The sequence below is a fragment of the Musca vetustissima genome, unplaced genomic scaffold (assembly GCF_032173495.1).
Source record: "Musca vetustissima isolate MV318-11 ecotype Yass unplaced genomic scaffold, APGP_CSIRO_Mvet_v1 utg9242, whole genome shotgun sequence".
In the NCBI taxonomy this organism is placed as follows: Eukaryota; Metazoa; Arthropoda; class Insecta; order Diptera; family Muscidae; genus Musca; species Musca vetustissima.
In genome coordinates, this window is record NW_026874165.1 from 54,686 (window position 1) to 69,619 (window position 14,934).

The 14,934-nt window shown below is 36.0% G+C and overlaps 1 protein-coding gene across 1 annotated transcript in view; it reads left to right on the forward strand.

Moving 5' to 3' along the window:
• Positions 1-14,934, forward strand: part of LOC133331241 (dual oxidase maturation factor 1) — an 87,054-nt gene that overhangs the window by 39,552 nt on the left and 32,568 nt on the right. The window contains exon 4 of the mRNA XM_061539645.1: positions 913-1,047. Coding sequence (XP_061395629.1) covers positions 913-1,047 — 135 coding nt within the window. The remainder of the gene's footprint in view (positions 1-912; positions 1,048-14,934) is intronic.

Here is a 14,934-nt window from a genome sequence, read left to right on the forward strand (position 1 = left end):
GAGAACGCCCAAAAACCTTAAAATCTTATATTGAAATTATCTTGCGATGAGGTATTTTATCATCTGGCAAATTAAAGCTATTTCGTTAGGAAAATGTGATTAGAATCTTCGTCATATGGAAGTTATGTATATGAACATATCGCTTTATGAAAATGTTATTGGTTGAACAATTTCAATTACAATTACATGAACCTTAAAAAATGGCGAAGACCGTAATATGAAAGCTATGTCGAAACATGGACTGATAATGAAAATTTTTTTTCGAAAAATAATATTTTACTCTCCTAGTTGGTTTTCCGTTTAGAGTATTTTATTCACTGCTAAATTGGAGCTACTTTCTTTGGGAAAATGCTACTAGAATTGGACCTATATTCAAAAGTTGCAGCCACTTCAATTGGAAAGTGCTAATAAAACCTTAAACAGATATATTTAATTTTTAATACCAAATACCTATTTTTTGGTAAATATTACGTGATTTTGATAGATGGATAACATAGCATTGAAATCATCGAGAAGCGTTTCGCCGATTGACGCTTTCCTCATAAACTCACAAGAGATTTTTTTTTTTTAAATTTTGTGGTACAGTTTAAAAATATTCGAAAATAAATATAAAGTTTTCTAAATAAGTATCTATTCATTGGAGTTGATATTTCATTTTCTTCTAAGTTTTATAGTCTTCTACTATAATTATATTTGTTGTTATCCTGAAAATTATTCATCTTATTTTACATAATATCATACAATTGAATATTAACAGAATTATTATGAATTTATTACAATACATACCTACCTACCGAACTTTAATAATAATTCCTTTCATTTTCGTTTTTTATTCCTTTTTCCTTTCATGTTATCCTTTCGATGATGACGATGACGTCGCCGACCACAAAAAAAAAAAAAAAACACCAACAGTCACAAGACTTGGTTCAGCATGGCATGTTGCCCATACGACAATTATAGCGCCATATAAAGCATTTTCGCGTGAGAAATTGCCGGCGCGTATTGGTACCCACATTGGTCTGATGCATGTCAATGTGACGTTGACAGGTAAGTTTCAATCTAACACCTACCAAACTAAGTTAAGGCAGAGGGAGAGAGAGAGAGAAGGGAAGGAAACACTGCAGCCTTTAAGGAATTACACCCCAATTGTGTTTTTTGGGTGAAGAAAGTTCAACTGCCTACCCGCAAATCGGCTTTGATGTCCAGTTGCAATTTTCTTTTTCAATTTTTTTTTGTTTTTTTTTGTGTTGGTGTTGTTGGCTTGTGTGTTGTTGTAGTTTTTGCCTTCAAGTCATTGGTTTTGGTTATTTTGATCACGCTGTTCGTTTTAATGATATTTTCGGTTTTAGTTGGTGGACAGCTTTTGGTCGTTGGCTGGCTGTCTGCCTTGCCAGCTAGCCAGTCAGCCATCGAACGTAACGGCTTAAAATAATTTCAGACTATTTTAAATTTCATGTGGCATTTTTGGGGCGAAGAAGTCGAAATTATTTTAAATTGATTTTAAGCGAATTTAATAATGGCTAAACATGATTTGTTGCGGCTACTGTCAGGTCAGGTGAGGTAGGCAGGCCAGTCCAGCCTGCCAGCAAAAGGAAATCATTTGTGGTTATTGAAAATTTAAAATTCAAGCGAGAGAGGTGTTTACCGCGTGGTATGTAATTTTGTGATACCCTACCCTATGTAGCTTTGAATTAAATTTTCATATTAATGAGGATTTCAATATACGAGGGCCACTATGTATATTTTTGGCATTGCCAAGTTGTCTGGCACCATCTGTCATATACATTGGAATGTTCGACATTTTTTAGCATAAACGTACTGGGTTTTTTCAAAAATTTACGATTAATTTTATAAATTTTAATTTTTTTGGAAAGGCATAGATATCTACATTTCAAACCCTCTTTGGAATATTTTTTGTAACTTTTTTATATTTGTTTGGGGAAGTGCTTCAATTTCAATTAACATAGCAATTATGTCTAGCTATCTAGCTGTCATCATCTTTGAATCTCATAATCATGAAACACCATTCACTCTAGTTTTTCCTGTTCCACTTTGTGAAAACACACACACTTACATATTATTTACTAAACAATGAAGTCCATTGTATTTTTTTACTTTATATATCTATTATATTTATTTATATTGTTTGTTCATTTTATTGGCTTCCGTATCCATATTATTTTTATTGTTATTGTGATCGGATTTTTGTTGTTGCCATTTTTTTTTGCTATTATGACTATTATTAACACTGTTTGTCATATCGTCAAAATCGTGGCGATTTTTTTGGCATTATTCATAAAAAAAATATTGAAACCAACCGACATACAATTTTATTGATGGCTATCAGAAACAAAATCAAGCAACTGAGGTAGTTGATACTTAAGCCATGACAATATAGCCAAAATAATAATTTGGTATCACTTTATTTATAAAAATCGTTTGGAGCAGATCTTTAAGTACATATCATGTTTATGTCTTTGTCGATGATGACGGCGATGATGAAGATGAAAATGACGTTGTGAACGTCATCGGATAGACAGATAGGTTTTTTTTTGGCATCGAAAGACATGGAATATTGAAATTCAAATCTGTAATAATAATAAAGATTTTGATCAGCCGCAAGACAGTGGTACCGAGTCTGACAAAATTTCGCGTTTGAAATTAAAATTCAACTATCCGACATTTTCCGGGGCACATATTACCAATATATGAAAATTTTGTCACTATTCTCACACACCATTTGGTCCCCTAAATATTGACCAATTATCATGTATGTTCCTTGATTAGGTCCTTTTCTCCTTGTTAAATTTCGTTATGCTCGTGCCATAATAATGGCCTCTAGAGTGAACAGAAAAGAATAAAGAATTTGCTCCAATTGATCACATAAATATTAACCGATTATAACCAAAAACAGTAGGGAAACGAACCTACGTGTAAAAAATTTCGTAAAGATTGCTCCATAACTGTGGCCTGTACTGTACAAACAAATTGTAATGGACAGATGTACGGACACACATATCTAGATCGAATCAGCTATGCGATATATATGACGATTGGTATACTAAAAGGTGGGACTATGACAAATTTTCTCGGGGTTACAAGCTCCTAGGGCCGCATAAAGCTACAATACCTTGGACTACATGTTGCGGACAAAACACTTTTTGCCAATAGGAAATAATTCGGCAGGACCAACCTATTTTTCGATAAATATTTGGTAGAACTGCTATTTTTTGATAGAAAAAATTTCAGGACGTCAAGACGTTTAATTAAAAAATCGTATAATAAAAATATTAATATTTCTTATTTAAAAAATAGCAGGAACTAGGGATACTAATTCGTATATAGGAAAACATATTACAGTATTCCAGACCGCTATTCTTCCTTTAGAGAACAATGTTGCTGTACAAAGTACCTTTTTTCTAAAGAAAACCATTTCCCAAAATCACTAACCTCCATTTCGAAAGGAAAATCGTGTTACGACAGCTAATTTGCTTTCAAAATAATCACAGCAAAACGTCGTAGACATCAATCACTGTTATTTTTTTGTTTTTTCTCCCTCTGATCCTGGGACTGCCATATTTATACCCTTCACCACACTGTGGTATAGGCTATTATGTCGTTGTGCATAAGTTTGTAACAGGCAAAAGGAAACGAGATAGACACATGATTCCTTTTGAGAATATGCATAGAATCACTTTCTAAGTCGATTTATGCATATCCGTCCGTCCGTCTGTCCGTCCATGTTAAATTGTAAACAAAGTACAGGTCGCATTTATTATCCGATTGGGATGCAATTTGGCACAGCTCACTTATTTGGCCCAAGGACGAACCCTATTGAAATTGGGAAAAATCGGTTCAGATTTATATATAGCTCCCATATATATTTTCGTCCGATTTAATGTAAATGGGGCAGCAAAGTCCCTATATATGTTTCGATTTGCACGAAATATGACATAGCGTACTGAATTAGTTCCAGAATAATGTGTGCCAATTTTCGAGAATATCGGTTCAGATTTAGATATAGCTCCCATATATAGTTTCGTCCGATTTAAGGTAATTGGTGCACCAAAGTGCCTATATATCTTTAGATTTGCACGAAATTTGGCATAGAGTACTGAATTAGGTCTAGAAAGATGTGTGTTAAGTTTCCTGAAAATCGGTCCAGATTTAGATATAGCTCCTATATATATTTTCGTCCGATTTAATGAAAATGGTGTACCAAAGTCCCCATATATATTTTGATTTGCACGAAATTTGGCACAGCGTACTGAATTAGGTCTAGAAAGATGTGTATTAAGTTTCCTGAAAATCGGTCCACATTTAGATATAGCTCCCATATATATTTTCGTCCGATTTATTGTAAATGGTGTACCAAAGTCCCTATATATCTTTCGATTTGCACGAAATTTGGCATAGAGTACTTAATTAGGTCCAGAATGATGTGTGCTAAGTTTCCTGAAAATCGGTCCAGATTTAGATATAGCTCCCATATATATTTTCGTCCGTTTTAATGAAAATGGTGTACCAAAGTCCCCATATATATTTCGATTTGCACGAAATTTGGCATAGCATAATGAATTAGGTCAAGAATGATGTGTGTTAAGTTTCCTGAAAATCGGTCCAGATTTAGATATAGCTCCCATATAATTTCGTCCGATTTGATGTATATGGTGTACCAAAGTCCCTATATATCTTTCGATTTGCACGAAATTTGGTATAGCGTAATGTGTTTGGTGTCGTGAAAATCGGTTCAGACAAGTCTCATTGAAATCGCTTAACGTTATATATATATATATATATATATACAGCAACTCTATATCTGACCAAATGAACAATTTAGTGTAGGATGCAGAATGACATGTTTATGGTCCTTCAATGTCTGTTAGGATTCATCTGTTGAATATACCCAAAGTGAAGGGTATTATATAGTCGGCCCCTTCCGACTTTACTACTTTCCTTACTGGTTTTTATAGAAACTATTTGAAGATAAAAAAATATATTTTTATAAAAAAAATTCTGGATTCAATGGCTACCATATTTATAACCTACACAACACTGTGGTACAGGGTATTATGCCTTTGTGCATATTTTTGTGACAGGCAAAAGGAATCGAGATAGACCCATAATTCCTTTTGAGAATATGCATAGAATCGATTTACGGACATGCGTAAATCGAAATTTGGCACAGTTCACTTATATGACTCATGGACGAACCCTATTGAATTTGAAATTTTTTGGATTGAAGAAAATCGGTTCAGATTTAGATATAGCTCCCATATGTAGTTTCGTCCGATTTTTTTTATAAAAAAATCATCGCCTTCTTCACCACTTGCTTTATAAAAAACTACGCCTTGTTTACCTTTTTTAAAATATTAAAAACAAATCTACGCCTGCTATACAATATTTCTAGTCTACGCCTACGCCTTCTCTCTTAGATTTTTTTACAACAAAATACTCCATATTTAAAAAAACACGTACAAGCCGTATGACCCTTTGAAAAAATAAATAATTATTTTACCCACTGTCCAACCATCAACATTTTGCCCAACATCTTATGTTTACCTAGGTATATCTTAGCGGATATTCAAAATACCGCCATGACGTTATGTTGTGGTTGCTGTTCTTCATATCATTTTTCCAAAATCTTACAATTATGTTTTATTCAAAGGCAAACGACGACAACAAAGAATTGAACAAATTTGTGTTTCGAGAGCTACAACTTAAGCTATTTGCAATAATGGCTGATGGTTGCTGTTGATGTTGAGAGGCGTTTCAACGACGGCAACGACAGACTCAACAATCATATGTTGCAGCTATATTGGGCTGCAGAATATTGGGTTGCCGTTTGTCAAACTCCATTAGACTGTCAATTCAAGTGTCAATTGATGTTGAGTTTGACTGGTTCGCTTGGATTATTATTTTTTTTGGTAGTCAAAAAGAAGTCATAGAAGTTTGCTTTGCAAAAAATATAATAGAAAACTTAGAGAAACTTAGTTCGGTATTGAAAAATAGAATGTACGGAAACAATGGAATTGAATATTCATATGAAGATCTTGTGTGTCAAATATTGGAGATGAGGTGTATGGCTTTTTGAAAATATTTTTTTTTGTTCAATATTTCTGACATCTTCCATGTCAAAATTTGTAGACAAAAGAAACTTTAAAGAAATATTACATTTAAGAAAAAAATATTAAATAACAATTATGAAAATCTAACACACTCACACAACCACATCATTAGAAGAGCCTTAGGTATTGAAGTTATTGTGTTATTACAATTTTTTTTTATTTTTTTACCGTAGAGCATTCTACCCCGTATTAAATGTCTCTTAAGTAAGACCACGTGTCTCGCTTCAATGCAACAATAATCTGAGGAATTGTAAGACGAAGATGAAAAAAAAATGAAATCTTTGTTATAGAAACCCTTGTTGTTTTTACCCCTAACCGATATTACACATCTATCCATATGAATACAACAATCCATTTTCTTATTGGATTGTCATCATCGATTGAATTGATTTCATTGAGACTTTCTTCGCACACACAAACACACGCATACACTTACTTATATCCTTGAACGACTAAAAACAATATGTGTCGTTCGTCTCATTGCACCATAGCACGTGATATGGTTGTTTAGAAATCTTAAGACAATATCGAGATAAATCCACAATCTAGGGTAGAAGTAGTATTCTTGAAATTATTCACAAATCATACATGTGTACATACATAAAATATATATGCATATGATGATAAATGTTCTAATCCATTATCTAAATTAAAACGTAATATCAAGAAAATGTTTGGTTAAGAACTTAACTAGGGATGTAGGGATTTTATTTATTAAAAATTGTGTGTGGGTGTGTTTTACTGGGAAGTGTTTTCTAATGACATGCGAACTTAAGAGGACCTACATTAACAATTTAATGCGAGGGAGATTTCATTCCACTCACAGACCACATGTTTTCCGTACTGGCGTTGTTAATTTTTATGTCCTTAGCTTTGTTGATATTAAACTCAAGTCCAACATTTCGAGACAGTCTTTCCAGATCTTCTACTTTGGACTGCATGATGGATAACTTGTGAAAGAGAAGGCAGATAATATCTGCATGGTCTAAATCTTCCAGCTGTCATGAGAGAATCCATTTTATGCTTCGTCTCTGAGAGCAGATTTTTTTCATTATATCATCCAGTAAAATTGTGAATAGTAAGGGTGACAGAGGACATCCTTGTTTTATTCCTGCTTTGGTGCGAAACGGTTGGCTTATGGTCCCGTTGTAAAGAACTGAGAGTTCTGCATTTTCGTACATCGATCTTATTATTCGTATTGTTTTCTGGGGTTACTCCCTTTTTACTCGATGCCTCCCATATGGAAGTTCGTCTGATGGTATCGAAAGCTTTCTTGAAATTGATGAACAGGTGTTACAGGGGGGTGCGCGATTCTATACACACACAGCTTCTATTTGGTCTGAAGTCAGGTTGTTTATCTCTCAGAGTGTTTTCTACTTGACATTTATTTATTTCTGTATTATGGTTGCAGGGAAGACGATAGTTTCGGATCTAGCCAGTGAGCCTAATCAATTGAGATATTCTCCCCAGAAGCTATTTATAGCTTCTTTACAAAAAAAAAAAAAAAAAAAAAAAAACCTTTATGCCCAAATGCTTCCTGTAACAAATCGGAGTACTTAGCTAAGCAACAATATGAACTGCATGAGAATTTTGGCATTTTGCGTGGTTATCAAGGCGTTTGTAAACAAGATCACACTTTTCCCACAGCTATGTGTCGTCACGTTCCTGACTAATAAATAATTGGGTTTTATAAGAAAAAAAACGAACTGGCATTACGTCTGACTATTTCGCAATAACAAAATACAAATGATATCCCTATTTAGGTAATTTCACAACATTGCCTTTCTTCCAATGTGGGAGGCAGTTTCTCTTCCTCCCAAGCTGAAATTATGAGAAGTCGAAGTAACTCACTTGCGGTTCTGTCGTCAGCCGGTAGATGTGATTATTTTGAGTTGTTTCTGATGTTCCTGATTTCTTGGAAATGTTCTCTCCATCTATGAGTTTGTTCATAATTGTTAGAAGACTGCCATAACGATCTTTAATTGCTTGGCTCCTGGTAAATCTTATATTTGTGAGACTGTCTATTGTTCGGTTTAGCTTTCTCATGTTATTCTGGCTAGATGCTTCCTCGGCTGTTTTTTTTTTTTCAAAAAATTTTGTTTCAACGTTTCTTTCGCTGCTTGGTGATGTTAATTTCGGTATTTTGAGGCTATTAGATCTCGTCCAATTTTCGGTAGTTTAAAGGTTCCAGGCGCATTTTCCCAACAAAGTGCCTGTATTTTGGCATTCCGACATTTTGAAGGCTGACACTTCTCCATTGAATAACTTGAAAATAGAAGTACAAACACTATTTATTACACAGCATTATTAGGCCGTCGGAAGGGTGAAATCTTTGAAAAGCCGCACCGCAGAATGAGGAAGATGATAAAACCATCGACCTACCACATTTCGATCGTTGAGGTGTTGTTGGTAATGTAGGGCGGAATAAAAATTCCATATATGGCAATTGAGGATTTTTAATTTTCTTTATAATCAGTGATCGAACGTTTGCTAAACTATGAATGGTTTTCTGTTTGAAAGTCAACGAAATAACCCGTATTGAATATAAGAATAAAAATCATAATCCAAATATTTACAACAATTGTTAAAGAGCGGGATATATGCCGAGATAATCGGCCTGCTGTACTATGTTTTTAGCAATGAGACTGTCATCTATCGTCGACTAGTAAAAACGTCTAATTGAAATTTTGTTGTCCTAGCTTCTTTAGTGTAACCTTTTGCAGTTTTTTTGGTCGTCATGGCCATTTTATACCTAAAATGCAAGGATTTTTAGAAATCCTCATCCAATTACTTACATGATTATGATTAGTCTGCTGTAGTCTGACCTTAGAGATTGCACCTGGCATCTACCGTTGCCTAGATTGTCAGCTGTGGTTGTGGTCCTTGCTTGATTTAGTGTTGCATTTTTTCTCTGAGTGGCGTCATTCCTATTTGGTGTTATCCCTACATATTGATGATGATTCAGAGGTCGGTTATTAGAATTTAAAGGTGCTTCAGATGGATATAATTTGAAGAATATTTGCTATTTCCCGGGGATTCTAACCAGGAATCATCGGTCTATAGGCTGTCACTATTCTACCAATAAAAGCCATTTTCTATTAATATTTTCTTTATTTTTGAATCACCTTCGTCTCCATTAACCCTTACCATTAAGAACATTGTCTGCCAGCACAACCTTTGCAATTACCTTCCATGCCATTGAAATGAAGTTAAAAAACGTTAAATCCTCCTTCACTATTCTGCTAGCTGCTATTACCACTTTGATCTTTTGTCGTGTTTTAACGTTTTTTTTTTGCATTTGCTGATTTTTTGCTGCATGTTGTTGTTGGTGGTGCTGTACGGTGGCGGTGATTGTTGTTAATCTTTTTCCAACCATCTATTGCAATCCGAAAGCCATAGTATAGGTGGCATTTCAATTGTGTAGGAGGTGTGTCAATCACGTGGTGGTTTGCAAAGCAAAAGCGAACAACACACATAACGTTAGATCACCTTTTGCATTGCCACCAGAATAAAAGTGGCAAAGACAACATGTTAAGAAGTCTTAATACAAGAAAGAAGAACGGGGGAAAAATGGCATCGATGACTCTGGCATCAATGATTACCCTTATGGCAGTTGCATGACATTTTTTTTTTCTTCGATGGAATTCCGCAGACACATTAAAAGAGCACTATCGTTTGTCGTGCACTATCGTTTGTCGTTATGATTTTTTTTTTTTTGTTAAAGATGATGTTCGAGTCAATTGAATGAGCGGCACTTATTGTTGTATGCCACAATATCCGTGTATATAGGTTCAGAGCTAGAGGAAATAGTTGTGTAGATATTTCAATAGGTGATACTCCATTAGATGGATGTTTAGTAGTGTTTTTCATTTTTAGGATAAGTATTGCTTCATTTATTCTTTGAGCACTGGCATATTAACGACGGTAAGTGATGGGACAATATTATATGGAATATTTTCTTATTCTGGCTAATTAGAGGAATGCTATTCTGTATACTGCGCAAGGTTGCCGCCATCTATTGTTGCCTAGAAACAACATCTACTTGAATTTTTATTTCAGGTGATGGGGCAGCCATCTATCGTTGCCACTTTATTTTCTTGGTGGCGACTCCTATTTTGGTCTATCATCATGTCTTCTAACATCTATCTTCTTACAGATATTGAAAAATAACTTTGATCGAACTTTTCCTTCTTCGCTGGGATTTGAACCCGGGAGCCTGGTTAATGTTGCCATGTAGTTTGGTGGGGACTCCTATTTTGGACTATTATCATGTTGATTTATCTATCAAGGTAAAGTATTGGTATACCAGGGGCTTCTGATGCATTTCTTCTTACAGAAATCTTAAATTTTTGTTAACATATTACAAAAATTTAAGGGGTTCTTGATCGGGAATCTGTTTTTGCGTAAAATAGTTGGTAGTTTATGTGGTTTTATCTAGACGACTTGTTTTTAACAGTCCAATGTTCCATTATTAATCCGATGTGTATATTAACTTTGATTATTTTTTATACCCTTCATCACACTGTGGTACATGGTATTATGTCTTTGTGCATAAGTTTGTAACAGGCAAAAGGAAACGAGATAGACACATGATTCCTTTTGAGAATATGCATAGAATCACTTTTTTATTCGATTTATGCATGTCCGTCCGTCTGTCTGTCCATGTTAAATTGTAAACAAAGTACAGGTCGCATTTATTATCCGAATTGGATGAAATTTGGCATACGTCACTTATTTGGCCCAAGGACGAACCCTATTGAAATTCGGAAAAATCGGTTCAGATTTAGATATAGCTCCCATATATATATTTTCGTCCGATTTAATGTAAATGGTGCACCAAAGTCCTTATATATCTTTCGATTTGCACGAAATTTGGCACAGCGTACTTAACTAAGCTTAGAATGATGTGTGCTAAGTTTCATAAAAATCGGTTTAGATTTATATATAGCTCCCATATATATTTTCGTCCGATTTAAGGAAAATGGTGTAAAAAAGTCCCTACATATCTTTCGATTTGCACGAAATTTGGCACAGCAGAATGAATTGGGTCTAGAATGGCGTCTGTTAAGTTTCCTGAAAATCGGTTAAGATTTAGATATTTCTCCAATATATATTTTCGTCCGATTTAAGGTAAATGGTGCACCAAAGTCCCTATATATCTTTCGATTTGCACGAAAATTGGCACAGCGTACTTAATTAAGCCTAGAATGATGTGTGCTAAGTTTCATAAAAATCGGTTTAGATTTAGATATAGCTCCCATTTATATTTTCGTCCGATTTAAGGTAAATGGTGCACCAAAGTCCCTAAATATCTTTCGATTTGCACGAAATTTGGTATAGCGTACTGAATAAAGTCTAGAATGGTGTGTTAAGTTTCGTGAAAATCGGTTCCGATTTAGATATAGCTCCCATATATATTTTCCTCCGATTTAAGGAAAATGGTGTACCAAAGTCCCTATATACCTTGCGATTTCCACGAAATTTGGTACAGCGTACTGAATAAAGTCTACAATGATGTGTGTTAAGTTTCTTGAACATCAAAAATGCGACGTCTGTTATGATTCATCTGTTGAATATACCCAAAGTGGTGAAGGGTATCATATAGTCGGCCCCGTCCGACTTTACTACTTTCCTTACTGGTTTCTATTAGAGTCAGTGTTGTCGTCTCACTCCGATGGAAGCTTATCTTGATAACTTTTATCAATTATCCTTCAATAAATGGTCCTCTTGGAATCTTCTCATCGGCTCCCTAACTTTTGTTGACAGGTGTTTCCTTCTCGCTACTCCTTTTGGCCTCCTCTTCTTCAATCCTTGCCTTACCAATCTTGATCAGATTCGCCATTAAAGAACTATCTTGTTCCCTGCGGAAGACTTCCATTTGCCCTCCAATAAACCGCCCTCTTGGGAATCGGTTATCTTCTCATCTAATCTCCCATACTCTTGTTGCTAGGTGCTTATTTTTCGCTACCCTTTTTGAACTCCTCTTCCCAAATCATTGCCTTACCAATATTGAAGAAGACTGCGTTGGACACGTAGTACGCCTTGTCTTTAGTCCTGATCTAAACTTGCCATTGAAGAACTATCTTGGCCTACCACAAGTAGAGTTCCATCATCCTTCTCCTCCCAGTAGAGCCCTGTTTTGTACACTAAAGACTTCGAGCATGCGTTCAGTCGTGATCTCGCTGTCAAACCTTTTGTAATTGAGGACGTCCTGTTTCTTCAACAGCTTAAATTTTATTGCCTCATTTATTAGGACAATGTATGCCACTAGTTTTCTCCGCGCTTCTATGCTCATTTGTGACTCAAACTCTAGCATTAGATAACCCCCAGTTCAATTAGGTCCGCCTTGCAGCATGTTCTCCATGATCTTATTGTTGGTCGCATACTTTACCTCTTTATGGTCATCCTCCCTGTGGATGAATACCCATTTCTTTACCAGCAGTGTCCTGTTTTTTATACCAAAGGCTTCAAACATGTTCTGTAGTGAACTCGCTGCGCCAACCTCTGATGACCGTTGCCTTTTGTAATGAGGACGTCCTGTCATCATCAGTTTAAGTTTGATACTCTCATTTATTGGGACAATGCCAGCCCCTAGTTTTCTCAGGGCTTCTATGCTCTTTCATGAATCAAACTCTAGCATTAGATAATCCCCAGGTCAATTGGGTCCGCCTTGCAGCAGGTTCTCCATGATCTTATTGTTGGTCGCATACTTTACCTCCTTATGGGTATCCTCCCTGTGAAAGAGTTCTTATTTCTTCACCAGCATTATCCTGTTTTTTAGACCAAAGACTACGAGCATGCGTTCAATCGTCATCTGACTGTCCAACCTCTGAGAAACACGTTCCCTTTTGTAATTGAGGACGTCCTATTAAATCATCAGCATAAGTTTGACTATCTCATTTATTGGGACAATGTCTGTCACGCGCTGTTTTTATCGATCACTGCAGGGGTATACTCCCTGTGAAAGAGTTCCCATTTCTTCACCAGCATTATCCTGTTTTTTTAGACCAAAGACAACGAGCATGCGTTCAATCGTTATCTAACTGTCCAACCTCTGAGAAACCCGTTACCTTTTGTAATTGAAGACGTCCTATTTAATCATCAGCATAAGTTTGACTATCTCATTTATTGGGACACTGTCTGTCACGCGCTGTTTCCATTGATCACTGCAGAGCAGAAACCGTCTCTTTCGCGCCACCTGGAAGCCTTTGCATAAGATGACGTCTCCGTTCAATCTGTTGCCGCTTTCTTCCTCTTTCGTGAATTTTTGTTAGTAATTTTGGTGTAACCGGAGTTCACGGAAGATTCGGATGCAGTGCCGGTCATCTTGATATTAGAGCCGGCATCGCCATCTACATTTGATCGATTTCCGTGCCAATCTCCTCTGCTATCAGTCGACGGGAAGCTCTTTTTTTCTTTTTTGCGGTGTTGGCGTCGTCTGCTCATCTAGAGACCTAATCCTCTTCGTCACTTTCGGCGAATTGGAGCTACCATCAGGTTCATCCTTCTGAGCATTGTCTGCGGTTCAATTTTGTTCCTTCGATTTATTGTAGCTATTTTTCGCTTTTGTGACCCAGATAACTTCATCTTCAAAAATTCTGATCAGAGTATTTTGAACATGCTGACGACTGGCAGAGCGCTGACAGCTCGTGTTCGAAGTATTATGAACAGTCCTCGTATCAAGTACTTCCAAGTTGGCGTCTCCTTATCATCTGTTGCCGCTTTCTTCCTCTTTCGTGAATCCCAGATAGCCGTTGGATTTCCGTGCCAATCTACGGGAAGATATTTTTTAGCGGTTTTGGCGTTCGTTTGCTCTTCCAGAGACCTAATCCTCTTCGCCACGTAGAAGGAAATGGAGGTACCGTAAGATTTATCCTTCTGAACATTGGCGTGCTCTTCAATTTTGTTCCTTCGGTTCATTCTAGCTATTTTTCCCTTTTGTACCCCAGATAACTTCATCTTCAAAAATTCTGATCAGGGTATTTTTCCAACATACTGACGACTGGTTTTACCAGGTACTGACAATTTCAGTACCTTTTCAATGTATTATGAACAACAAATTTATTGTCTTTAGAAAATATCGAAATCGGTTTATTTTCGACAGGACTAGTTCCCAATCGTGTTATCTTCTCGATATTAAGATTTTCTCCTGAAAATTAGTTATAAACTTTTGTGTGCGGCTGATACCATTTAGTGTAGAACTCCATATCTATCTTCATCTGACATCAGATTTTATTGGTTACTCAAACCACTTCTTGCTGTATTTTTTTCGTGTTTTTGCTGTCAATAAAAATTTACTACAATCATATTAACGGCGCGCCGGCGAAGAGCCTCAACCAATCCCAATAGACTTAATAAAAAACAGTTAAAGTGTTCTTCAATACTGAAGATTCCTACTCGAACACAGAGGCATTCCTCCATATAAGCAGAGAGAGAAGTGCCATTGAGTAGCTACCATTTCGTGTCATGACATCGTTTAAAAAGGAAACTCGAATAAAGAATAGAATGTCTTCCTACTGCTTTATTGGTTTTTCCACACAAACACAACGCAGGGTAGACGGGCATTACAATTTAGTTCTTTTAGTGCTAGTCGGAACATTGTTAATTTTGCGGTATGGAGTAGGGGGAACTTGAATCGCTTAATCGCTTACAATATAATCACCCAGTGAATACAATGATAGCATGTGACTAATCAAGTTAGTTTCTTTTTAATACCCAAGAAAATGGAGCGTTGTGAGCTAGGACTTCTTTTTGCCAGCTACTAGAATTCTTGGCTGGTTGGCAACAAAGGTTAAAAGACATAAGA